Genomic DNA, 26,067 nt, shown 5'->3' on the forward strand with positions numbered 1-26,067 from the left:
AGCAGTTTGTGGTGCCTTTTATTTTCCTCTGTTTGGAGTTGGAAAGAATTAAAAAGCAGAATTGTGTCATTTATTGCAAAATGAAAAACCCATCTTTCCATTGTAAGGATGCCAGTATTCTGCACCACATATAACTGCAGCAGTTTAATATGGGTTACAAATTATTAATTTAATCAAAGCAAACCAATCCTTACACTGTACAAGCTACTCCAGATTTGTTGCAAATGTGAACACACCACCCAGCAAGTAAGAGGTTTTATGAGATTGACCTGCCATGTCTTAAGGTGGACATCTCCAACAAAACATAACCATCCTCTCTGGAAAAATAAATTAAAAGAATATGAAAGATGTATATGAACAGCACAGGAAAGGTGAATAGTCATCCTCTGTAATGCTGTATTAGAGATGATGCTCTATTATATTATAGAGAATAAATACTCACCTTTTCTTATACAAGGGGAGGATCAGAGTACCAACACCAACCAGAGAACTGACATAAGACAAAAGGACAAGCTCCTCTGGGTAATGCATAATTGAATGGAAGAAAACAGCACCACAAGAAGTTTTGGAAACCATGATCAAACATCAATTTTAAAAGGATGGACTACTGCATGGGAAAAAGGCCCAGCAAGGGCCTTGACAATGATATGAATGACAATGATATGAATGCAACTTCCTTTTCAGAAAGTCCCAAAATCGCAGTTGGCTGGGCAGATACACTGAAGGAAATCCCTCTGTTTCTCCTATTGTTTCTCACAGCATTGGCTGCTACTACTAGCAGGCTAGTTGAAGCTGTGTGGGATTTTTTTTCCCCAGTTAGGCTTTTTTAACATTCTAAGTAGTGATAGTCTACATATGGTCTACGTAGTGCCAAATAGTCTGGCTAACCGGACTCAGTGCTCTGTACAGTCAGTGGCCTTTTAGATGCAGGAATGTTTTGCTTGTTCTTTCAAGTGTTAGCATGTTAGCATGCTTCACCTCTTTCCCTTGAGCCTTTGATTCCACCGTGCAAATCTGAGGCTCTCCTTCTGCAGCTGGGTGTCTGTGGGCTCCACATGCAAGATCTGGCCCAAGCTGAAAGGCAGTGTAAGGCAAATAGGGAGGGGAAGGAGAGAGGGAGCTTGAAGTGGATGGGGCAGTGCTCTATGGATTCTTAGGCTTGCAGCTTTGCAGACTATCTGCTTTCAAATGAAAAGATCTTTTAGTTTGTTTCCTGATTTAGGCCAGAAATAAACAGGAAACATGCATTATACCAGTGATTGTTATTGATTCCTTGCTTTTTATTTCTGTTCTCTGCTTTAAAAACACTAACGTAATCTGCAAACACATGAGACTGTGCAGCAGCACACCTTCACTTCATAATTACAGGGACTCTGAAATAAGTTGCATGGGTTTGAAATCACAAAATCACAGAATGGTTTGGGGTCTCACAAGAGCAGAGCAGAGGGGGACAATCACCTCCCTCACCCTGCTGGCCACGCTGCCTTTAGTGCAGCCCAGGATACGGTTAGCTTTCTGGGCTGCAAGTGCACGTTGCCAGCTTGTGTTGAGCTTCCCATCAACCACCACCCCCAGGTCCTTCTCCTCAGGGCTGCTCTCAACCCATTCTGCACCCAGCCTGTATTTGTGCTTGGGGTTGCCCCTGACCAGGTGCAGGACCTTGCACTTGGCCTTGTTGAACCTCACGAGGCTCACACAGGCCCACCTCTCAGGCCTGCCCAGGCCCCTCTGGATGCCGTCCCTTCTCTCCTGTGTGTCGACTGCACCACCCAGCTTGGTGTCATGGACGCACTTGCTGGGGGTGCACTCAGTTTCATTGTTCATGTCACAACACAGATATTAAATAGTGCCAGTCCCAATACTGACCCCTGAGGAACACCACTCATTACTGATCTCCATCTGGACGTTGAGCTGTTGACCACAACTCTGAGTGTGACCATCCAGCCAATTCCTTACCACCAAGTGGTCCATCCGTCACATCCATGTCTCTCCAATTTAGAGACAAGGATGTCACAGGACAATGTTGAATGCTTTGCACAAGTCCAGGTAGATCATGTCCATTGCTCTTCAAATACCTACCAATGCCGTAACCCTGTCATAGAAGGCCACAAGATTTGTCAGGCATGATCTTCCCTTAGTAGGTTAATAATAATAAATAAATAAATATATTAGTATCTTTTCATTTCTATTTCAGAGCTGAATTAAATCCTCCTGTACATGGTACAGATGTCACCAAAAGAAGTCTTAGGAAAAACACTGCTGAAGTCTGAGCGTTGCGTTTTTCTTCCTCTCAGACCCTATCTGGTGCATCTCACAGACTAACTCAGGCCCCTCGTCACATTAACAGTAGTCCCCGGAGACCCCAGGCAGCCCTGCTGAAAGCTGCCTACCTCGTTTGCACCATTTTCAGACAAGCCATAATGCATAATCCTTTCGTCATGTGTTCACAGCCTGTACACAGCAAGCTGCAGGGAGGCTCCTGAGCTGCTTGCACTGGAGTGCCACTGTCAGCCTTGAACAACACATTTCAAGGCAGGACGTTTCAGGACTTAGTCACCTGCAGTAGCTTGTCATCTCGGCCTGAGCAATTTTAGCCCTTCTAACGTCTAACTAGGAAGCAGATTTAATTCAGCAGCTAAAGCTGATCAACATGTTTTGAACATCATGATGTTGAAAACATCCCAGATTATACACCTGTAATTTTAAATCCTTAAGATGGGCTAAATGGGAAGCATTGAGAAAAGTTAATTAGCCTGTGTGCCTCTTCCTTCACTTCCTAATTGCTATGAATACTGTTTCTGTCCACCAAAAGCTGCTGGCTAGCTTTTAGGGCAGGTGTTCATGTGCATCACAATTAAAAGCACATAAATTGGATGCTGTTGAAGCCTCCAAGCGCTCTGCATTTATGCCTCTTGTTTTGGAACATTTGGGAGAAGGAAGGGATCATCACTTGTCATGTAATGTGCAAATGCCATTTGCTTTCTTTCTTCCTTTTTTTTTTTTTTTTTTTCCACGCAGATCCTTGCTTTTGGTCAGACAAGTAGCTACCAAGAAATCTGTTAATGGTAAAGCAATTTTGAGACATGATGCAGTGTTTTTTGAACATTACCTTGGAGCTTTTAATAGCTATTTCACTCTGTGTATTCAACCTACTCACAACTTGACACTACTCTCCCTTGGCCCAAGGGGTGACTTCAGGTTTCTGATCAGCGAGCAAGCAGGACAGCACTGCGTCTGGGACGTATCCCTGGTGGTCACGTCCCTCTGCCAGCAGTCCTTCGGGTTCAGCTAAGAAAGCAAAGAAACTCTTCTTAATAACCCAACAGGTCTGGATGCTCCTGGCTCTGCCTCCCCCAGCTGTGAGCCTCCTTCCCCGCCGCTGGCCAAGGCTCCTGCTTGCAGCTCGCCTTCCCTGGCTCCCTGCACATTGCCTGCACTCGCCCCCCTTCTGCTTCAGCAAGCTGTGCAAAGAAAAATCTGCATCCCTATTTTAGGATTTGGCTAAACTTCGGTACAGTGGAGCGAAAGTAGAGCATCCTTTCTCCTGAAGAGAAATAGGGCAGCATTCAATGTGCATCCTCTTCACGGATAGCGTTATTCCAGGCCTTTTGCTTCTTTTCTCTGGTCGTTCTCTTTCTCTTTTTGATTTGCAGTGCATTTTAAATTCATTGAGACAGGAAAAAGTGTGATTGCTCTTTCACTGCTTCAAGAAAAGGATATTTGGCTGCTCCATTCACTGAAATAGATTGCTGTAGAGGCGCTCTGGGTGCCTTTTCTAATTCCAGTTAAGCCTTGGGCTCTTGGTACACAGCACAAGACAGAATCTAATTATTGAAATAATTATTATTGCCTTCTCTGCTACGGCGTGATTTTAAAAACCCTGAGCCACATTTGGAGTCCCAGTCCTGGACCCTGCTGGCATCGGTGGGAAGCGATTGCAGTCTGTCAGCCCAGAACAATGCGACTGTACTCACCTGCAATGAGCTACTCATTTCAAATCTTCCTTGTGTATTTTTTGACCCTGAAAAGAATATGTGACAGCAGAAAGTTTCCCGTTCTTCAGTCAATGCGTTGTGATTTCAATGGCTGCATTTTTGAAAAGGTGGCATTTTTTTTCACCTCTTCTGAGGAATCTGATACTAGCTGAGGTTGAGCTTGGGCTACACAGGACTAATGAGACCTACCTTTTTTCTTCTGTGTCAGTCCTTGTAGGAGTGGGAAATAGAAAGTATTCAAGCAATAATCAGGCAAAACTATTTTGCAAAAATGATTTTGCAACTACAGATCTTAAAGAGACAAAAATCAACCTTTTTTTTTTTTTTTTCTGTCAAATGCCTGACACTTTTAAAGTGAGGATGTAAAAGTAAAATAAATATTGGCAAGAGTGTTAAAACTTTTTCATTCTGATGTTATTTTTAAGCAACACCTTTAGTTCTAGCTTGGCTGAGCAGTCTTTACAGTCCTTTGAGTTTATAGCAAGATATAGATTTAGCATTCTCAGCTCCTGAAAGGTTTTTAATTATGTGTGGGTTGGTATATGTGTATGTGCTTGTTGTGTTAAAAGATGTCTTCACTACATGGATTTGAGAGGAACCAAATGCCTTACTCATATCTGCTCTTTTCCAATGACACACGAATGTTTGGCACGTTTTGGTAGACCATGTTACCTATACTCTCCGCCTTTTCTTAATGGTGAAACGAGAATGGCAAACCTTTTCATTGATGTGTATTAGTACAGTAATCAAAAGGAAGCTAAGTAGGTGAGGAAAGAGATCTAAATCCATCAGATCTGGGTTTAACATCCCAACTGTCTGTCTAATTGGATTCTGGTTATGAAAGGTTGCACTGGGGTGTGTGTCTCTCTCCCCTGAAAGGCAAGTACAGCAATGCAGAGATTAAGATTTTGTGATGGAATGTAATACAGCTTTCTCCATTAAAATAATTCTAAACATTTTGTAATAGTCTTGCATAGATGACATCACTTGCTCTGGGCTGCTCCCAGTCACTGGCTCCTTTTCCCCTCCGCATCAGGCTGTGGATGGTTTTTGAAAGCAACCCCATAAAAAGCTTTACAAGAGGGCACTTGCCCTTGATTTCTTTGTCTTAAACTCAAGCCCAAGTGTCTTTGAATTACACAGCTGTAAACACTGATCTAAGCTTTAGCACCGTCACGGTATATCTGAAGGGTGGCAGGGAGTATTTAAAGTAATAAAGGTTCGTTTACTTAGCGTTGCATGGAGTGTCACTGGTATCAAATTGTCTGCATTTATTGCATCACATGTAAAACCGTTTGGAGCTATGCATGAAATTTCTGCAAAAGCTGCAACAAGGAACGTTAGCATGTAATTTAAAATGGAGTCTTGGACATTTTTATTCCCAAATGGTGAAAAATCTGTATTGATTCTTGGTTTGTGGAATAATATAGTTGCAATGGAGATAATTAGATTGTATCTGGAGGAAGATTTTCCTAGGTGGACTCACAGCTCAACAGGCAGGGGTTGCAGGATACACAAGTGCCATCTTCTGCTTGTGTACAGTTTCACCCAACCAGATTTCTTTTTTCTTTTTTTTTCTTTTTTTAAAATAACAAATTAATAAGAAAAAAAAAGGTATGTCCAGCATGTTCTGTGCATGGTAGCACAGAGAATGCAGTACACCTATCTTTAGGCAAATGGTATTTTCACTTACTGGTGTGATTGAGTTTCTGTCACTGAAAGGAAGCAACCTTTCAACCTAAAATTAATTGTCGGTATCTCTTAGGGATCTCTCTGAGCTTCATGACTTATCTTTTACTCTTAATATATTTGCATTGTGACAAATGACTCAGCGTGTTTACACCATGGTAAACCAGCTGTCACATCAACTCAGACTTGCAGGAATAAAGAATCACAGTAGGTAGGGATGTTGCTTTATTTACCCTTTGTTTTTCTAATATTAGTAGTGCTGTGTGGATTAATCAGAGGCCACATTCAGCTAGTGATATGCTGCAGAGCCTGCGCAGGTGTAAGGAATTTCTTTGTCCCCCACCCTTAAAGGACAAATATCGTTGAATTTCTCCTTCCGAGTGGAGCCCCATGCCACCCCATCAAACATGAAAACAGGAAGATTTTGAAACTGCAGCCAACGGTTTTGCAGTGAGTGTCTCAACTATACCTGGATTCTTTTTTTGTTGTTGTTTTTAAAATACGTTGTTTCTTTACAGCTTTGCTGAGAAAAATATGAAAATTATGGGTCAAGAACATAAAAACATTAGTTTCAGGAATGTTTTTTTTTTTCTTTCCTGGTTCTTGGTGTTCACAGCCCATCGATGTGTATCATCGATTCTGATGTGTATCAGAATAGGGAGAATTAGTGGAACTTTGGTTTAGAAATGGCACAAAACCCCAGATCTGAACAACCCTGAACCTTGCGATAAGATCAGATCTGAACTTTGTTTCAAGTACCTCTCTGTTTTTCTATTAATAATGAACTAGTTAGATATACACTGGTTTGTAGATCAAATGAAAGAGGGATTTCATCACCAATATCTGGAGCATCTAACGTTTATTAGGAAATAGCCTAAATTGGTTTAGTATGCACTAGTAGTAGCTTAGTATGCATTAATCAGAGTAACAATAGATATTATGAAGTGTGTTTTATTGTCATAGTCACAGTATTCTACCAGCCTTGTCTCATGGTCCTACAGATGAAATCTACCATCCCCTTCAAGCGTTCAGAGTCTCAAGGGGGTATGACAGCAGAGAGGCAGTAAAAAGAATTTCTTGTCCTGCTGGTGTGATTGTATAAATCCACAGTTTTTTGTGCTGTATAAAATATAACCAGCTTGTAGTTTGCTTAGGGTGTGTTTTCCTTACAGTAGGGTTGGCCATTTTTCTTCATATCTAGTTCACCACCAGGGTAGTCATTAACAGGCTTTGGTCACCATCTGGACAGACCAGAGCTCTGCTAAGCCAGGTGCTATGAACTTTTCTAGGAGGTAGAAAATTGCTAGAGAGACCCTGCAGGAAGTTTGTGATTAAGCATCCAGTTGTGTTCGTGTCCAGGGCAGGTTAGAGCCCGCAGGGAACTTCAATGGAAAGCTGCACGTTTCCTCTGAATATGGTGCCTCCTCTGGGAAGGCAGACCTAAAGTCTTGCATTAAACTGAGCTGCAAATTTGGCTTAGGAAATAACCTCCGTTAAATGTGAAATACAGGGAAGCTTCCTGAACTGATTGAAAATGTGAGCATAGATGATTCCTGCAGACACACATGCTGCAAAAATGCTGATGCACAGCTCATTCCCCTGGTTCTAGCTCCCCACATCAGAGCTTCAAGCCATCTGGGGGCGTGCGTGGCTCCCCTGAACATCTCGGCATGTTCGGAAGTCGGTAGCACAGAATTTCTCCATGCAACAGGTGTCTACTGCTGAGCTCTGACAGCAAGCTCCTTGGCTAGCGGAGGATGGCGAATAAAGTGCTTTAATGCCTCGGGTTTCTAAGCAGGTTTGTGGCATCAGCTACATGGTGCAGTTGCACAGCGGGTACAGAGATTTTGAGAAATGCATGTAGGTTGGGAAAGATGGTTCGCATGGGTCTCAGTCTTACTAAGCACTCCGCTTGACCCTTGTGTGTGACATTTAAAGGCTAATCGGTAAATCACAGGATCAAACTTTAACTGCTTCGCAGAACTGAGGCACAAATAAGTGCATGAAGATGAATTCCAGGTTAGAGAAACTGCCAATTTTGCAGGGACTTTTGTCCATCTTAAGCAGTGTTTAAAAGAGAATGCAAAATGTAAAAGATTTATAAATTCAACAACCGATTCAAAAAAATACCAGCGTTGTTAAGTAGTCTCTTATGTATGTGACAACATAATATATGTGGTCACATGCCTCATTTTAAAGAAATCGCAAGTGAAGTAAGCTGTATTAAAATATAGAGAATAGATACCTACAGTTAATAGCGGTATATAATCCCAAATTGAAGTGCCCTGCCTAAGTAAGGATCTGTGAATCACTGGGCCAGGGTGGTGACAAGCCAGAAGGGCAGACCTTACAGCGGCCTTCCAGTGCCTGAAGGGGCCTACAGGAAAGCTGGGGAGGGACTCTGTGTCAGGGGGTGTAGGGATAGGGCAAGGGGGGATGGCTTTAAACTAAAAGAGGGGAGATTTATATTAGACACAAAGAAGAAATTCTTCACTCAGAGGGTGGTGAGGCCCTGGCACAGGCTGCCCAGAGAAGCTGTGCATGCCCCATCCCTGGAGGTGCTCAAGGCCAGGCTGGATGGGGCTTTGGGCAGCCTGGGCTGGTGGGAGGTGTCCCTGCCCATGGCAGGGGCTGGAACTGGGTGGGCTTTAAGGTCCCCTCCAACCTGAGCCATTCTGTGGGTCTGTGATTCTATAAGGATTCCAAGGACGAAAAAATAAAAAAATAGTGGAATGGTCAGTGTGGCTTATGAAAAAGCTTTACCAGTCTAGTAAAGCTTTTTTGGAGGAGTTTATACCCATTTTTGTAATTGGATCTGGTCAGCAAAGTACAGCTCAGTTCTCAAAAGACCCAACATCAAAGACCTTTAGAGAAATAAATTGCTGGGAGGTAAGAGGTATTTCCCTCTTGCAGAGTAATACCTGACTGAAAGGAGGTAGAAATAAAATGTCAGTTTTCATAATGGAGAAAGAACTGTTAGGCTGCCCAGCCACATTTCTGGAAGACTTTGGGTGATCGCCTAGCTCAACGTTAGCCACAAATGGAGCGAGTAGCAAGTTGGCAAAATTTACTGGTGCCTACTCCAAATGTTTCACATACAAACTGAAGCTGTGAAAATGTGACAATGATCTTGTAATAGGAAGTGCTTAAGTGATAAAACACCCAGTGGCATTTCAGTGCCACCAAACGCAGAGTAGTTCAGTTTGTTATGCATGTGCTGTGCATACATGAAAACAGGATCCAGATTAGTTATTTTCAGATCTGCAAAATCAAATCAAGATAATTGTCTGAAGTGTCAGTTCAGTACCCAGAGAGTATTACAGTGAGAAGCACTGAATTGTGTGCTGTAGGAGGAGAGCCAACAGAAAATACCAAGGGGTATGTGTTGTGGGATGCTGCGGTTATATCACACTGACTTTTATAGGCAGTTTTGGGCTTCTCGTCACAGAAATGATGGAACAGGATGAGAAGAGGGACAAGAACAGTCACAGCAGCCTGCATCCTCAGAGGTATTAATGGTTTCTTGCATGGAGGACTCTTCAGATTGGGAAAAACTGCTGAGGTAGGGTATGATAAAAACGTATAAAAACATCCACAGTATGAAGAAGTTGAAAGAAGAAGGGCAAGGCAGCACTGCTGCAGCTCCCAGCACAAGAACCACGGTGTGCCCACATGATACGATGGGCACACGGTGCGTTGCCACAGGGAGTTTTGGGGGGCAGAGGTATAAATAAATTCAAAAATGGGACTGGTAAGTCTGTGGAGGATCACTCCAGCAGAGGTGGTCAAAACACACTGGGCTGCATGCAGCTTTCTGAGTTTATAGTGTCTGGAAACACCCAGCCAAATGGCGTGGATAGGTGGAGGAAGAGCTTCCAGTGACCTTCACTAGTGAGGCTTCGCCTGTTCCCCATCGAGGGCAGTTCAGTTTTAGAAACTGGTCAACCTGAGTCGAACCACTTCATTCTCTGAAACCTCATTTTCTAGGATTTTATGCAAGTGTAGATTGAATCCCCAGCTGCCACCATTCCTCCACCACAACGAGTGAAAGGTTAATACATTGCAAACATAACTGTGATAATCCTGAGCTGTAATTTAGTCTGTTTAGTGTATCCAGAGGATTAATTCTCAAATGCATTAAGCAAAATAAGAAATAGTGCACACTTCGTATTGTCTCCCTTACGCTGTAGTCTCATTTAATTAGCCACTCAAACAACTGACTGAAAGATTTCCCTCTGCCTTGTTGTTTGAGTCATGAATTTTAAAGACTTTTGAGAGAATGACTCAGGAGGTGAAACAGCAGGACTTCTGATGTTATTTATAAGATCCGTACAGGAAAGTATTTCAGTGTCTGTAGCCATGAAACTCGGGCAACTTAGCCTGTAATTTCATCATTTGAGACTAAATGACAGGAGAACGAATGCTGTCAGCGCCTCAATAAACAGCATTAACATTCTCCATTGTCTCTGCCTGCCTGAAAAATGGATAATGAAATAATTGACATTAAAACCAGCTATCAACTACAGGTTGTCCCGTGAAAGAAGAAGTTGGAATGTACACTGAAATACAGGCAGGGGCCATCTGCACTAATAGGATTTTCATTACAGTAATAGCTCTGAGGACTTTGTATAACTGAGGGCAGCCTACAAAGCATCTGGGCAGCACGAGCAGCAAGGTGCTCCTCAGGGCTTGCAGCACGGGGGATGCAGTGGCATGGGGTAGCCCTCCAGCCAGCCTGTCCTACACACAGGTAATATTGTAGGAGATTTACTGCCTTAGGATTTGTGATGTTCCTCAGTTTTAGAAAGACACAAAATGAAAATCAAAAGTAGACTAAGAAGTTTTATTACTGTTCAAATCTTTTATCTTTTTTTTTATTATTATTATTATTTCCTTGCTAGCTCTTTGACACATACCCTTCTGAGGAAAAATTGTGTCTCCCCACCTCTTCCCTGCAGTTTTGACCTTTCAAAATGTCTAGGGCAGCAATGCTCCAGCTATGAAAAATGATAGGCTCTTGATTCTGTTACTGTATGTGCATATACGTACCCCCACACCCCCATGTCAGAGGGAATGTGGGAGCACAAAGCGGAGTTAGCACTCTGGTCTAAGTAGGAAAACGTTCTTGTCTTCAGCATTTTATATTTTCCTGGTACATAGCAGTTCTTAACTGCATAATGGTTGTGTTGTGTCCCTTTGCCTCTTTTTTTTCTGAGTACTCAGTGTAAAGAACATACATATATTTCATCAGGTCTTGCTTTATTTCCAAGGCATTGTATTTTTTTGTGCGTTCCTGAATAGTGCCGTTAATGTTAAAAAGGTCATAAATTGGAATAAATTTGGTAGTCAAGGAGTTTTACTTGTGTCTTATGGAAGAAAAACAGGAAACAAAAGCAATCTTCAATAGATGAAAAAAGGAATCTGTCTTTTGTGGACAGGAAAATCAGTGCAGAAATAAAGTTTCAGATCAGGTATTTGTATTTTCATCTTACCATCAGCAGTTCTTTCGATAGCTTGCAGGTTTGTCTTGACAGTAAGATAAAGCTAGAAGTAGGTACTTAGAATATGTGAGATGTGCACATACAAGTAAACTTGCAAAGCTTTTTTTTTTTTTTTTTTTTAGCTTCATAAACTTTTGGAAACATTGGGCAAAATACCCTTTGTTGAGGCATTTCCAACTTTGCTGTTAGGAGGTAGTATAGCTTGCTCAACAGGGCACTGGTCTAGGCTCAGATGTTTAACATTTATTCCTTTCTCAGCTGCTGTGAGAAAATGAATGTGCCATTTCATCTCTGCATGCCTCTCTCACCCTGCAGCCCCTCTGGTCTATTTAGAGTGTATGCTCTTCTGAGCTGGAGTCTTTCTTTCTTTTTTTTTTTTTTTTTTTTTTTTTTCTGGAGAGGTATATATACTGTGTGAAACAGTGGAGTGGCAATTCTGTCATCCCCTCTAGGGACTACTGTAAAACGAAACCTAAAAATGTTACACATTACTTATATGTTGTTGTAATTCATTAATGTATTAACTTCACTATATATGGCCAAGTACACGTAGAGGTCAGTATCCCAAAGATGTAACTGTACTATTGAAGACCCAGCACACCCAAGAGACTTTACACAAACATTGGGGAATTTCCAATTTTATCTGAAAGTTTAATAGAATAGTTGTGTGGCAAAGTTTTCCTGAAAGCAAAAACAACTGTGAGGTCATTGACAGGGCTGCACGGCCAACATACTGACTTCAGGATTCACATTTGGCGTCCTTCGGCCAGATTCTATGTGGTGTTTTTTAAAAAATGAAAACAAATGTAGGCAGGAATTTAATGCAAAACGCTTTGCATTGAAAAAATGCTCTGTAGATATTATATGCTTTCCTCCTTGAAGATGCCTGGGTTTTATGGGAACTGCCTTTCCAATCACGTTTATAATAACTAATTTTCCAGCCATTGTTTGCACAAATGTAAAATAATTTTAATGCTTAAATATCTGGCCACAGAGTGCGATTCCACTGATGACTTAGTACAGCAATGTATATGAAGGCAGCAGTGTGGCTGACTGTGGCTGACAAGAGGCAGTGGTCAATGGACAACGCTCGCCATTCGTTCTGTGATTCGTTCATCTTCTTCCTGCTACAGCACTGTGTCATTTTATTAAGTTGGCAAGAAAAAAATGTGACATACCGTTTATTAACGTGTGAAGAATTGGTGTTTAATGTAGGTATGTTGTAAGTCAGGTAAATATTCCGCTCAGCAGCCAATTAATATTCACAGTGTGCATTTCATGCTGAGATCAGAAGCTAGGAAGGCTGGGCTTTTTTTTCAGAATTCCTCAACGCATGTTTGTGGATTTTCATCAAGATACTCTTACACAGCTGATTACTGAAAATACATTGTCAGTATCAATTACCAAAGCAGCTGCTTTTACCTGCCTTATGCAGCACATCAAACTGGGTGTAAAATAGCTGGTTACGCAGAGACTCGTGAAAGGAGTTTCAGACATGAAGGAGAGAACTGAAGAATTTGTTTATGGTGTGTCCGTTGTAGGAGATGTCTGAATTTGCCAAGGAAATGGCAGCAAGGTTCACAGAGCCACACAGAATGGGTCAAGGTGGAGGGGATCTCTTGGGACCATCTGGTCCGATACCCCTGCTTGAGCAGGGTCAGGGTCAGCTACAGCAGGCTGCCCAGGGCAGTGGCCAGTCAGGGTCTGGGTATCTCCAAGGATCTCCAAGGTACTCCAAGGATACTCCACAACCGGGCTGGATGACCTGTGCCAGTGTTTGAACACCCTCATAGTGGAAAATAAAAAATAAAAAGGGGGTTCTCATGTACAGAGGGATTTTCATGTGTTTTATTTTCCATGTGCCCATTGCCTCTTCTCCTGTCAGTGGGTGCTACAGGGAAGAGTCTGGCTCCCTCTTCTTCATCCCCTTCCATTTGGTATTTATACCCACTGAGGAAATCTCCTGAACAGTCCCAGCTCTCAGCCTCTCCCCCCAGGAGAGCTGCTCCAGGCCCTAAATGATTTCAGTGGCCCTTCCTCTGACTCTCCATCAAGGAGCTCCAGATGGATAGATGCGGCTCCTAGAGATGGTGCCCCCGGTGCAGCAGCACAGAAGGTGGTGAATATTACTGCTGCTCCATGAGGTAACCACCATCTGGGAGCAGGAAGCAAGATGCTGATGGCATATTCATGACAGTACCTTAGGCAAGTCACAAACAGAGCAAACAGAGAGGGTGGTGGGGTTTGCAATGGTAGCAGCAGCAGGACAGCAGACAACAGTTGTTATATTTGGTTGTTGCTTCTGGTAACAGTGACCGTAATTCACGTTAATAAAAAGAAAATGACTGCTTTGGTGCAGTTTTACACCGTTGCCTTATTTTTCTCACTACTGCATGACAGTGATTTGATTTATGAAGAAAGGCTTGTGCATGGTGGCAAAGCTTGGGAGATGGCTAGTCTTAAAGGAAGGTGTAGCACCTGGGGCAGGTAAGCCAGGCTTGTGTCTGAGGGGCTGGTTGAACTGTGTGTAGCAGGCCTGCAACGCTCAGGATCAGTGTGTTTCCTAGAAGTGGGGTTGGATTGCGGGACACCCGCCTGCTGTACTAAGGGGCCTCTGTGATTAATGATTTTGCCAGCTCGGATGACACCGGTATCACTCCAAACCCTCCAGCGCAATTTGGGTTTTCAGCAGGCATTTGATCACAAGAGAGCATATGCTGGTTGTACATGTTTTTAAAAATATTACCTTTGTGGAGTAAGTTGGGCAAGTGCTGCACAAGGGACTCTGCTCTGCAGCCGAGCGCAGAATCAGGTTCAGCAGCAGCTTGCTCGGGCTCACTAATAGGTCAGGTATAAGGAGGGGATCTCAGGAGCTGAGAGCAGTGAAACAAAACAAAAAAACACAGCCCTCACAACAAAGAAAACCAAGCTGAGAAGATGAAGGCATTAGCTGGTTATTTGCATCTGACCAACTTTTGCTAGCATTTCCCACAAATGTCAGCCAAGCAAGGCAGTGCCTTGCTGCATCGAGGAGAAGCAGGCTGAGTGTGCTGTAGTTCCCTAAGCACACGCATGGTCCTACCAAAGAGCAGGCTGCTCCAGACATGAGGTATTTCTTCCATGGCTCCTCTGTCAGGCCCATGCCAGTGGGTCCCCCCAGGCACTCAGGGTCACGAATGGCATTAAATAGCTGCCTTCAGGTAGCTGAACTGCACCACTATCTTAAAGAGGCATTTCTGCTGCTTTGTAATGGAGTTATGAATTAACTGGGTGTTATCTTACCGAAACTGTAAATGATTAATTATTTTCAGTTTTTTGATTTCCAGTATTTCTGATGCAGTCAAACAATAAGTACAGCATTTTTGGCAGCTGCTTTTAACATTCCCTATTTTCATGCCATAACATTTACTACATCCAGCTAGAAGTAATTTCTCAGTAAATTCTTTATTGGCCAGCAGTGTTCCTCATGTGATTTGCATCACTGTAAATGTGAACAGACTGCAAAAGGCCGATTAAAGGGGGTTGTTTGGCAAACATCCCCTTTTTCTTTATGGGTGTTCTTGCCCTGCAATCTGGAACACAAGGAAAGTAGCAAAAGACCATAAAATGGGATAGTGGAGCACCAAGCCCATCACTTGTTTTTCTGTTTGAGTATTGTTTCCACCTGGAAATCAGAATTAAATACGTGATGCATACCTACATAACGCCTCCCTTCTGAGGATTTTTAAGTACTTAATTAGACCTTTCAACTCTCCTGTAAGGCTGTATGCTATTCACTTTGTAGGTGGCTAGCATGGAGATGGGTGAATAATTTATTGGCAGATTTATGAGGCATGGCTACTCATCTGTTTTACTTGACTGCTAGCTTATGCAGCTTGCAAAAATAAACCTCCATTTGTTACTATCTGTTGTTCCTGAGGGAAATGTCACCATCTAAACAGTAACAGCAACAACAAAAACTTAAATCATTTAGGTGAAAAAACAAAAGAGCTGGCAAATGGGGTTTTGAACTTTGTATCTAAATTATTTTTTTCTGATTTCTCGCTATGTTTAAAACTTCTGGAAGTGGCAAATTTGGCTTCCAGGTAGACTTTGTTGAGTGGCTATGTAGGATCCAGTATGGTCAGCCAGCCGATCTACGTTGAAATCTTACTGTCTGAGACATTATGCAGAATTCCTCTTTCCCTTTCTCCTAAATTCTGTAGGATGACTGTTTATATTTGAAGTATTTTTTCTTCTGTTAGTGTTTTAGAAAAAGGGCTGTAGGATCCTGCTGACTTTATCTAGGTAATTTGACATGACTGCACTCTGCAGAGTATCTCAGAACTTTTCTCCTCACAGTCATCTGCACAGGTTCATCTCAGTCCTGGATGCATTTGCTGGTGAAGGGGCAATATTCAGCATCTTCCCACAGCCTGGTGACCTCTGGAAGCCATAAATACCTGCTGGCAACTCACATTAGTACAGGGGAGCCTCAAGTTTGGAGTAGGATACATTAGAATTGCTTGCAGTTATATCTGAGCCTTAGGGTGTTTCATGTCTAGAGGCTTCTGTGGGGTGCTTGCCTGTAAGTTTCTCTTGTATTCAATAATAAGAATATAGATTTTCACTTTTGCTTCTAATTGCATAGTATAAAACTACTTCTGTGGGGTGTTTTCATTAGTCTCATAAGATGTTTACAGGTCAGCAATTTAAATGATAGCCTAAGACATTAAAGAGACAGTGTGGCCAGTTTAGGAACCCTTCAATATTTTCTCTGCTCACACACTCTCTGACAAATCCTTCTGCCACAGTTCTTACACGGTAATTGCTTATGTCAAAGTTAGATCATTTTCTGATTTTTAAATCAATTTAGAGAAACAAATCTCTTTCAGTATTTTGGGAAGTTAAACATTACAAAGGGAAGGATATTTATCCTTGTACTATTCACAGAGAAAAAACACTACTCTCTAAGTTCATAATTACTATGATTAGTGGAATGTCTACTACAAATTCCAGACAACAAATTTTTACCCTAAGTCTTATAAAAACGTTCAAAAACTATAACGGATTTTCCCCAGTGACTTAACTCATAACGCATCTGTAGGGCAGGATTCCATCAGTTAAAGAATTTATCATAGTTCAATTGCTTTATGGTTGTATATATTTAAAAGAATTCAGAATAAAATTTTAGAAGTGAGTATGAGTTGACATAAATTCAATGCTAAGATTATTGGAACATATTTCAGCACCTGTAACCAGCCCAGTGACTTCAGTGGGATTGCATTGGTTCAAGTCAGTGGCAAACAAGTCTCTTAAGAGCAAGAAGAGACTCTTAAAATGAAATCACAAACGGTATAACCATATGCTGCAGCATTTGGTCTTTCTCTCTTATGAAGGGATCTTCATTCCATATGGGATGGAATTAGAAAATGTGTTACCTTTCTTTCCTTTCCCCCTAAAATAGCAGTGAAAGAAGCAGTCCAGGTCAGTTCCCATCACGGCAGTAATTGCGTAGTGAGAGTTGGACTGTGTCCAGAATGACTATGTGAGCAACCAAAACATATGTGTTGTAGGAATGTACGGTTATGCTGTGAGAAATGTTGGTTTCATTCTCTTAAAAGGCTTCAGGCATCTCACTGAAACCAGTAAGAATCATAACAGTAAGTCTTATGAGCACACGTGAATTTATCAAAGCCAAAATCATCTGATGCTGATGTTCTACTGCTTGTAAATAAATATAGGAATAATTTATTTCATCTTATTATCAGACAATTTTTTTTTTTCTGTATTACTTGACATAGTAGGAGTAATCTCAGTCTGTATTTCTGACTGGGGCCTATAGCTCTTACTCTCATAATTTGTATCATAATTTGTGTTCTCAGTTCCATGACTAACGAAGGACTGGGGGTCTTTTGTGCTAGGTGCCTCCCACACAGAGAGCTGTGGACCTTAGAGCCCTGATCAGCTTGCAGAGTAAATGAATCAAAATGAAGGAGTTACAAGCATTGTATCACAGTGGTGTTGGCAAATACCACATTTTCAAAATTTTGGGTGGAGTTTTGTTAGGATGGGAGGGCTGTTTAGATAAAAACAAAGCAGATGGAAGCTGATAAAATGGAAAGATGGAAGCTGTGTCCAGTAATGGGCTCTTCATTATGTGAGACAGACATACTGGAGAGAGTCCACCAAAGGGCCATGAAGGTGATGAAGGGCCTGAGGAGAGGCTGAGAGCTGGGACTGCTCAGCCTGGAGAAGAGGAGGCTCAGGGGGTCTCATCACTGCCTGTAAATCCCTGAGGGGAGGGTGCAGGGAGGACGGAGCCAGGCTGTGTGCAGTGGTGCCAAGTGCCGGGAAAGGAGGCCCTGGGCACAACCTGGCCCCCAGGAGGCTCCCCCTGAGCACCAGGAGCCCTTCTGTGCTGTGCGGGTGACGGAGCCCTGGCACAGGCTGCCCAGAGGCTGTGGGGTCTCCTCCTTGGAGCCCTTCAGAAGCCACCTGGACGTGGTGCTGGGCACCCTGCTCTGGGTGTCCCTGCTTGGGCACGGGTGGCACTGGGTGGTCTCCAGAGGACCCTGCCGGCCTCAGCCACTCTGGGATTCTGTGATAAAACCACAAAGAGGCAGAGACAACAATCTCAAAGTGAAGGAATTGGAAGGAGAAAGGGAGTCATAGTAGATTGGACCAGATGGAGAATGGCCAGAACAAAAAGCACAAATACCACACCGGCATCTCTGCTGCAGCCTCTGGTGGGGCAGCAGCTTCTCCTTCTTTTGCCTTCAGTCTGCTCTGAGGCTTTATTTGTGCTGCATGAGGCCACACAGCTTGAGGCAGCTCAGTCCTTTCTGTGTCTGTGGGCCCCAGGGGGAGGCAGCTGTTCCTGACGAGGAAGAACTGTGCCTTCACCCAAGTTGCACTGCCCCTGTTTGACAAGGGCTCCTGACAGCTGCTGGAAGGTAGACCCGGCTTACCTTGGGCTGCCTGGAAAGCTGCGGTGAAACAGCACAGCATCGTCACGAACTGAGGCTCAGAAGTAGAAGCAAATTCCAAAAGCTTTCCTCAGCACGCATCACAGCAAGGAAAGGATTCATAACGAAGCAGTCACTAGCCATCTGAGCAGGCATAAATATTGATATTACTTCTCGCAACTAAAGACTCGGTTTCTGCGGGATTAAGAACAGAAGGAAGTGCCGCCACGTGGGGGTTATTGCATGGATTTTCCTGGTTGGACTCTGGTAGTCGTAGAGGAAAATGGATGTGTACTGTTACTGAGGAAACGAGACTCTCGGGGAAGTGCAGCTTTTCCCCGGTGTGAATTTTTGCTGCCTCGTGCTCCCTCAAGTCAATTAACCTAAAACCTACAAATGGCACATGCCATGGCTCCGCACAGTTATTATGTGGAACTTTATACAGTTGCATGTGGATTCAATAATAAACAGTGCAGGAATGGATTCAAGTTTATATTCCTCTTTAAATATTTGTATTCCTATAATGGAATATTGCCCATTTTTCTCCATAGGTGCCAGCTTGCGTGATGACCTCAGTAAATACTTCTGGTTTCATCATTCTCAAGGGGACACGATGACAGTTCAGGATCCAAACCAGATGAATCTCTGTGCTGCTGTTTGGACTGTTGTCTCCTATGTAATTGCTGACATGGAAGAGATGTTGCCAAGGTAATAAAACAGCAAGAAAGATTTCTGTTCTTCAATAAAGATTGTGAGTCCACTAATGCATGTGGTCTACAGTTGTAGGAAATTCCTTTTTTTTTTTTCACCCTGATTTTGCACATTATTATATCTGTTTTCCTCAAAGTTACATACTCCTTTACACATTCCTGATTCTTTTTGCTGTTTTAATGTTTTCCATCTGTGATTTTCAGTTCAAACTTTGTTAAGTACTTTTTAAATTTCCGGTGAAAGTATGATACCTCTCTGTCATAGTAAAATACTTATTTCTATAGAAACTGATCCTGTGCAGCAGGAAAAAAATATAAGGAAATAAATACATTGCATCACAATAATTATTGGATTGAGTTAGTGAACATGTTTATGAGTTAGTTTTCTGCCTTTCAATCTATGCATTCATATGGTATCCTATTAACAGCCTTTTATTCTTACTCTTTTAAGGTAATACTGTAGTTTTCAGGCTCTAGGACAAATTAATCATAGAATCATTAAATGGGTTGGGTTGGAAGGGACCTTGAACATCATCTAGTTCCAAGCCCACCCTGCCATGCACAGGGATGCCACCTTGGCTGTTCTAATGGTAATATATAGAAAAATGTTCAGTTAATTGTCAAACTAGTAAAATAGTGTAGCTTTAAATAGCTCAGTCAGCCCCTACTGCTGAATCGTAATAAAGGTTGCTTCATGCAAGACTCAGATAAACCAGGACGTAGAGGATAGGAAGTCAATAACGGGATTTCCAGCTCTCCAGCAGCAGCTCCTGTGTTTCTTTGGTCACCTCCCCATGGAAATCTGTGCCTGTCCTTTTCTTTCTGATGGAAAACTCACAGTAGTGACATGCAGAGAATTGCATGTGGCAGATTTTCTCTGAAGTGCCGTGATATTTCAGAGATGGCCATCACAGCTGTGATTTGTGACCTTCACTACTTGCCAGCTGATGTCCAAACGAAGTGTAAGAGCAGATTTCGGTTCATGTTGCTGAAGCCATTCACAGAGCTGCCCCTCTCTCTTTGCTGGGATGTTCTTCCCTGCTGGAATTTAGGCAAGAGGACGCTGGTACATGGGCACTTTTAAGGAGAAGTGAACTTGGGAATTTGATTATTATATACTACCCTGTGGTTTGGTTTTGTTATGTTTGGTTTGGTTTGTTGTTGTTTTCTTTGTTAGTTTGGTTGGTTTGTTTTTCTTTGTTTTTGCTTTGTTTTGTTTCTTTTGCCTTCCTGATGAAAGATGTTGTATATTCAGAGTTTTGGAAGTTTCTGTAAAGCAGATAACAACTGGTGTTGGGGAACATTTTAGAGCATATGATTTCTTCTCATTTCTTTGTGACACGGTGCTTGTTTGTGGTTTTAAATTTTACAACAAGCAGACTTGCTGATGTGACTAACTGCTGCAATATAATCAGTGCAAAACAACGGATGTAACAAACAACGCAGAGTATTAAACCAAATGGCAGGCAATCTCGTGTGCTGTTGATCAGTTCTGTAGTTGAGCAATAGCTTAGTGATGAGCCATTCATTTTTATGGAATTAATAACTGTGATACCTGTTTACTGTGATAAAACCCCTAATAGCGGTTTTACATCAAGTTTATTAAATGTTTCAGTTTTCCCTTCAAATCATTTCAGGAACATAAAAGCTGCCTGAGATACTCTGCTATTTCTTTTTGAAGAAACAGTATTGAAATAAAGTTGGTAAAAATGTCCTATGCTTTCAAGGCATTTTGTCTCTGTGTGTGTGTTCCTGTTTCCTTACGCGTTTGGCAAGAGCAAAGCCAGTGATGCTCACCGCTGACTGTCTCTGCGTCCAGCCTTTTGACCTTCATAGAATACATCAACTCTCTTCTGCATCCTTTTTCCTCAAGGTATGCTGCTCTCTACATCAGAGGTTCAGAAGGGTTCTCAGTGAAGTTACACTTATTGTTACAAGTCTTCACCTGTGCTCACTTGAAAACAGCAGTAATTTGTGTTTTTCTCAATTGGTGAATGAAATCCTTAATTGCCTTAAGTCAGGTAGAGCATCTTTGGAGTCAGGAATGCTCTCTGGAGCGAAGAACAATGATGCTGTATGCACATTTACTCCAAAATACATCCCGAGACGTGCTTGTTGGCTCATAGGTTAAATAAGATAGGCCATAAAAATTAAGACCATAGTGCCCCCAAAGAAAATTTAACCTTCACAACTTCAGATACATAGTTCAGGACAGAATACTTGCAGAGCAGATTTTGAATATATATATATATATATATCAAGAATCAAGATTACAATCTTATATTAATTGAATTTAAAACTCTCTTATTTCTCAAGTAGATTTTTCTCAAAGATTTTTTTTTTCTTATAAAATCAGGTTTTGATTAAAATAGGACATGGTCTTTTTAATTCACCTCTTCCATTTGGTCTGCTCTGCAATAGTTCTCAGATCTTAAATTTTGGCTGTTCACAGTGCTCTTCTAATAACCTTGCCTGTTCAAAAATTTCCATAAATGGAGAGATGTTAATAAATTTCTTTCCTTTCCCAGTGGGTTTTTGTACCTGCTGTGCAATGGCTCATCATTATCCCAGCTCAGTGAAGCAGTTCTGCTGTATCAGTTGATGGCAATTAAACATATATAAGTTGATCAGTTTTCAATTCAAAGCACTTCTTAAGAGATACAGGTATACAGACATAACTTTCCCTTCCACTTGTACGCCACCTCTCCTCTTTGAGTAACCTGGTTGTCTTACCTCAGTTGAGAAAATAGTAGTTGAGAATATTATGTATATATCATTGTCAGGGTCACCTGTCATAAATTTGTGCTATTCATAAGTATTTTGACGTCGTTCTAAGATAAAGAGACGATGTGTATGTTTCCCTCTGATAAAATAAAATGCTGTCAGCTTTGGACTAGATTGCTTTTTGCCTGCAAAGGTCTGTGAGCTTAGAGCTGGAAAAAAAAAAGAGCAGTAGTATTTAAATATGTGTCAAAAAATTTAAATTTCAAATAAACATTTTCCTGAAGGTATTACAAATCTCTTGCATCTGGTGAGAAGAAGGGAGGCCCCTGGGTAGGCTTCCTTTCTGCTACAACTCAAAGCTTTCAGACTTAGTTACAGAGGGACGAGTCAGATACATAATTCATTTACCCGACCAGACTATAGCACAAATGCTGATGAAAAGTCTCTTTTCAATACTGCATAATGTAACGTAGGTAATTTTGCCAGTAATAAAAGAAAAATTACAGGATCGGGAATAAAGTTGCTGCTTTTGTCCTTCGTGTGTCAAGACATTATTGGAGTTTCACTGCCACTCTTTGAATGATTTAGTTTTATATGATCCCACAAGAGTTTTACCTCCCTTAAAATAATTAAAACCAAAGGAAGGGAGTTATTTCTTTGGACCAAGAGATGAAACTGTGCTTCTTCTACTGTTACACTGCAAACATCTCTGGCTGCATATTTAGTTAGTATGCCTTCCCCATGACGATTTGAGACACTTCCATTTACCATGAGTAAATATCAAGCTGATCTTGATATCTATATCTGTCTCATGAAATATACATACCATCTAAATGTGCCCAAATGATTAATTTACTGCTGTGTAATGATTAGCATAAAAATCTCATCACTGCACAGGATAGAAATGTTAGCACTAATTGCTGGTTGAAGTGAACAATGTTTTCTGCATAGAAATTAATGATGCATGCATCGCAGCTCACTCTCGAATGGGAAAATTCAAGACTTTCTGGAAGAGAAGCTTCTTGAATTTGTTTCTTCTCTTTTTGACTAAATGATAGGAGCGCCGGATCATGTATGATAGAAAGGAGTAATACTTTGTGCAGTTACTTCTGGAAGCTCCAGCCTCTTTGTATGAAGGTTTCCTTCTCTGGAGATATTCAGGGCCCGTCTGGACACCTACCTGGGCAACCTGCTCTAAGGAACCTGCTTTGGCAGGGGGGTTGGACCTGATGATCTTTCAAAGTCCCTTCCAACCCCGTCAGTTCTGTGATTCTGTTTGGCCAGCTACAGAGCTGTGATGTGTAATCACAGTTGTTTCATAAATATATTGTGCTAGCACCTGATGGAGGCCTTTAGGCACCTCCTTTCTAATTAATCTGCTTTGCCCGTGGAGCAGGGACCTCCGTGACAACTTAATATCCAGCCCTGTTTTTGGCTTGCAGTTTGATTTCACTTCAGGACAGACCAGCCTCCTTTATTTATGCTACGTTTTTCTTTTCTAAGGCTTTTTGGTCTTTCACTCTGTCTTTCTTAGTGTCTGTACAGTGATATGGACACTAAGAATGACTGACTGACAGAGAAAATCTGCACATTTTATGCCTTGGGGCTCAGGAACTGCCAGGTATGTTTGAGATGACTCTGAAGAGCACATGGGTGAGAGCTCCATCAGGGCCACCACTTGCCCTTATCACTGGCTACAGTACTGGCAGGCAGGGATTTGTGTGGAAACTAAAGAGGGAAGCTCCAGAGGAGAGACCACAAAAATTAGAGCAAGATAGCACAGAGGCAGGTCGATGGCTTCAGGTACTGGTTTTTACTTTGCTTTGCTGGGTGAGTTGAGAAGCACTACCTGAACCTGCCTCAGATTCACCGCTAAGTGATGGCAGTGGTGTTTGTCCTATTTTCTCATGCCTGGGGTAGCCTGAATTAACAACCCAGTATTAACATTCACGATGCATGTGAAATGCAAGTTCATAGCAGAGTTGAGGTCCCACTGGAAGACAAGAACAAGACATAAGGGACGTTTAGCCACACGAGAATTCATCTGTAAAATGTGTGTGTTTTAGGAGTTACTATTTGCATATACATTACTTGTATTATTTGCATTTGCATTGCTATTTGCATCTGCTATTTGTCATGACAAACAATAAGAAACATTCCTCCTCCTGATAATGGTATTTTGAAATAGAAAGTGGTCATTACGTGGATCTGTTTTAAAGCAATGGCACTTGGCATCCAGGAGGGACGTGGGACAATTTTGTATTTGTCCATTATACACACAGTGCTATTTATGTATTTCATTTCACAGCTGTGCACTGTCACACACAGACCAAGTCTCTTTCACAAAGTCACTGCAGACTACTGGTGATTACTGGTGATTTTTCGGTATTATTGTGGGAAGCCTTTTTTAATGGGAAAAGAGAGCAAGTCTTTTTTTTTTTTTTTTTTTTTTTTTTTCCAAAAACCGCACAGCCAGTCAGTCCTAAAGCTAAGTTTAGGGTACAGAAGTTCCTACATTACCCAAGACGTACTGCCTTTAAATATGATATCACTCTCTTTTTATACTGGGCTCATTTTGAAGCTGAGGTGTAAAATTTTGCACAAAATGGTTTTGAGTCAGCACACAAATTCAAGAGAGAGAGATGAGAAAATCATTTTTATGTTTTCCATCATCTGACAAAGTTACTAACTTCTGGAAGGAAGCTAAGGAGGTCTAAAAATAAAAATAAAAATTTGGGTTAAGAGAGTGATACCTATATTCTTTAGCCTTACTAGGAGCTGAGATAAAAGTACTTGTGTGCATCTTGATAAATACAAAGTCCTGTGAATGGACTGTATATCTGGGAGTCTTTGAAAATGTGATTTCACTGTGGTTCTTTGTGACTTGTGTTACAATTTCTGGAATATTTTGACTTCAGTTTTCTGCATGTTATTATTCAATATGTTACTTGCCCTCAATCATCTCTACCCCTGCCTTTTCTGGGCATATTATGTCAGTGATCCAGCTGCAGAGAATTTGTATCTTATTGCCTGTACTTAAAAGCAGCTCTCCCAGTTTTTTTATACATCAAGTCGTCATATTTGATTTTGCCTTAAATTTCGATCACTAGCACAGAAAAGTACCAAGGCTTTTAGTATCATATACAATGTAGAGAGGCAAATGGTTGCTCAAAAGCAGATAACAAAATATCTACATTTTTAAATAAAATTGCCATGCTGTTATTTCTGTGCCTATTATCAAGCTTTAGCTCATCAGTAAGTTGAGTTTAATAAAAGGAATTACTAGAAAGCGAGTCACGGGACATTTAACCATGCAGAATTTAACAAGCATAAATCACTCCATAGTTTCTGAATGGAAATAAAATGTTGACTGCTCTACCCCTCCAAATTGTTCCTCGTAGAAGCAGAGAAGGCTATAAATACCTACAGGGAAGCGCATGCTCCTCTTCAGCAGTGATTCTCAATGCTGAGTTCTGCATAGTATTTATTTTAAGTCTTTAAAATGTAGCCTGCACCTCGACCATTAAATGTCTAGAAGCAAATGCACACTAGCTGTGAATTCCTATATGCCCCTTTTGGCATGGTAAACAGGATATAGCTCTGCTGGGAACAGAGCCTGGCTTCAATATTACTCTCCCTCCATGCAGGGGTCCTTCTGGCTGTAAGGAAGCGTATTGGAAGGATAAGTATGAGCAGTAGAATTAATTACCTTAAAATTTTGTCTTGTTAGTTCTTCATAAAATGATGAAAATGCATTTTTATGTACAAATAACTTTAGCTTGTTAAAAAGCTGACCTTAGTTTTTGGCATGTGAGCTTGCTGAAACCTGACTTTGTTCATCTCATAAACAGTAGTGTTTCTATAGGTATAAGATAAAATATTTCAGTGAACTCTGTGTAAGTACCATATGCATTAAACAGCAACCTATCACCGCTGTAAAAATGAGACTGTTTATTAACAGAAATAAATTTCTAAGTATAAAGAGAGGGTTCATTTGGCAAGATGGTAGAAGGAACCGAACTTGATAGAAGGAAGTCTAGGCTTTTGATTAGAATCTTCTTTCAGATGTGTCACATTGAGCATTCACTTGAACTCAAAGGACAAAATAGAGCAAATATGCATCTGCTTGTCTGTTGATCAAACTCCCAACAGTGTGTGCTGGTATCAGCAGGGACTGCTCCACAGGAGGCTGGGTGGTTCCAGATTTCTCCGTCCCCTACGTGTTTGATAACACCCTGCATGTGCTATACTCCTGGCTACAAGTATGGTGGAAGCTTGAATTTATGGGGTGAGGACCAGAGGCATCTGTTGGGAATGTTTTGCAAGAAAGGAGTGATACAGCTGTGCTCGACACCGGGTCTTTGTGTTATAAGCAATAAACCAGCTGTTGGTAGCTCAGCCACTCGTGTCAGCCTGGGTGGTTGCCCCTTAGTCCCATGGTAAGGGCGACCACCCCAGGTTTCTTGTAGAGAAAAGAGAACTGAAGATTAGTTGACCCCAA

General features: G+C 41.6%; 1 protein-coding gene across 2 annotated transcripts in view; it reads left to right on the plus strand.

The window, feature by feature from the left end:
• The window catches only part of CPQ (carboxypeptidase Q), a 168,757-nt gene extending 148,185 nt beyond the window's left edge, over window positions 1–20,572 (plus strand). For both annotated transcript variants that reach the window (XM_035318298.1, XM_035318299.1), the window contains one exon: window positions 18,684–20,572. In XM_035318298.1, the coding sequence (XP_035174189.1) occupies window positions 18,684–18,844 (161 nt within the window). In that variant the 3' untranslated portion in view covers window positions 18,845–20,572. The remainder of the gene's footprint in view (window positions 1–18,683) is intronic.
• Window positions 20,573–26,067: the final 5,495 nt, after the last annotated feature.

This window comes from Oxyura jamaicensis, chromosome 2, assembly GCF_011077185.1.
Source record: "Oxyura jamaicensis isolate SHBP4307 breed ruddy duck chromosome 2, BPBGC_Ojam_1.0, whole genome shotgun sequence".
NCBI lineage: Eukaryota > Metazoa > Chordata > Aves > Anseriformes > Anatidae > Oxyura > Oxyura jamaicensis.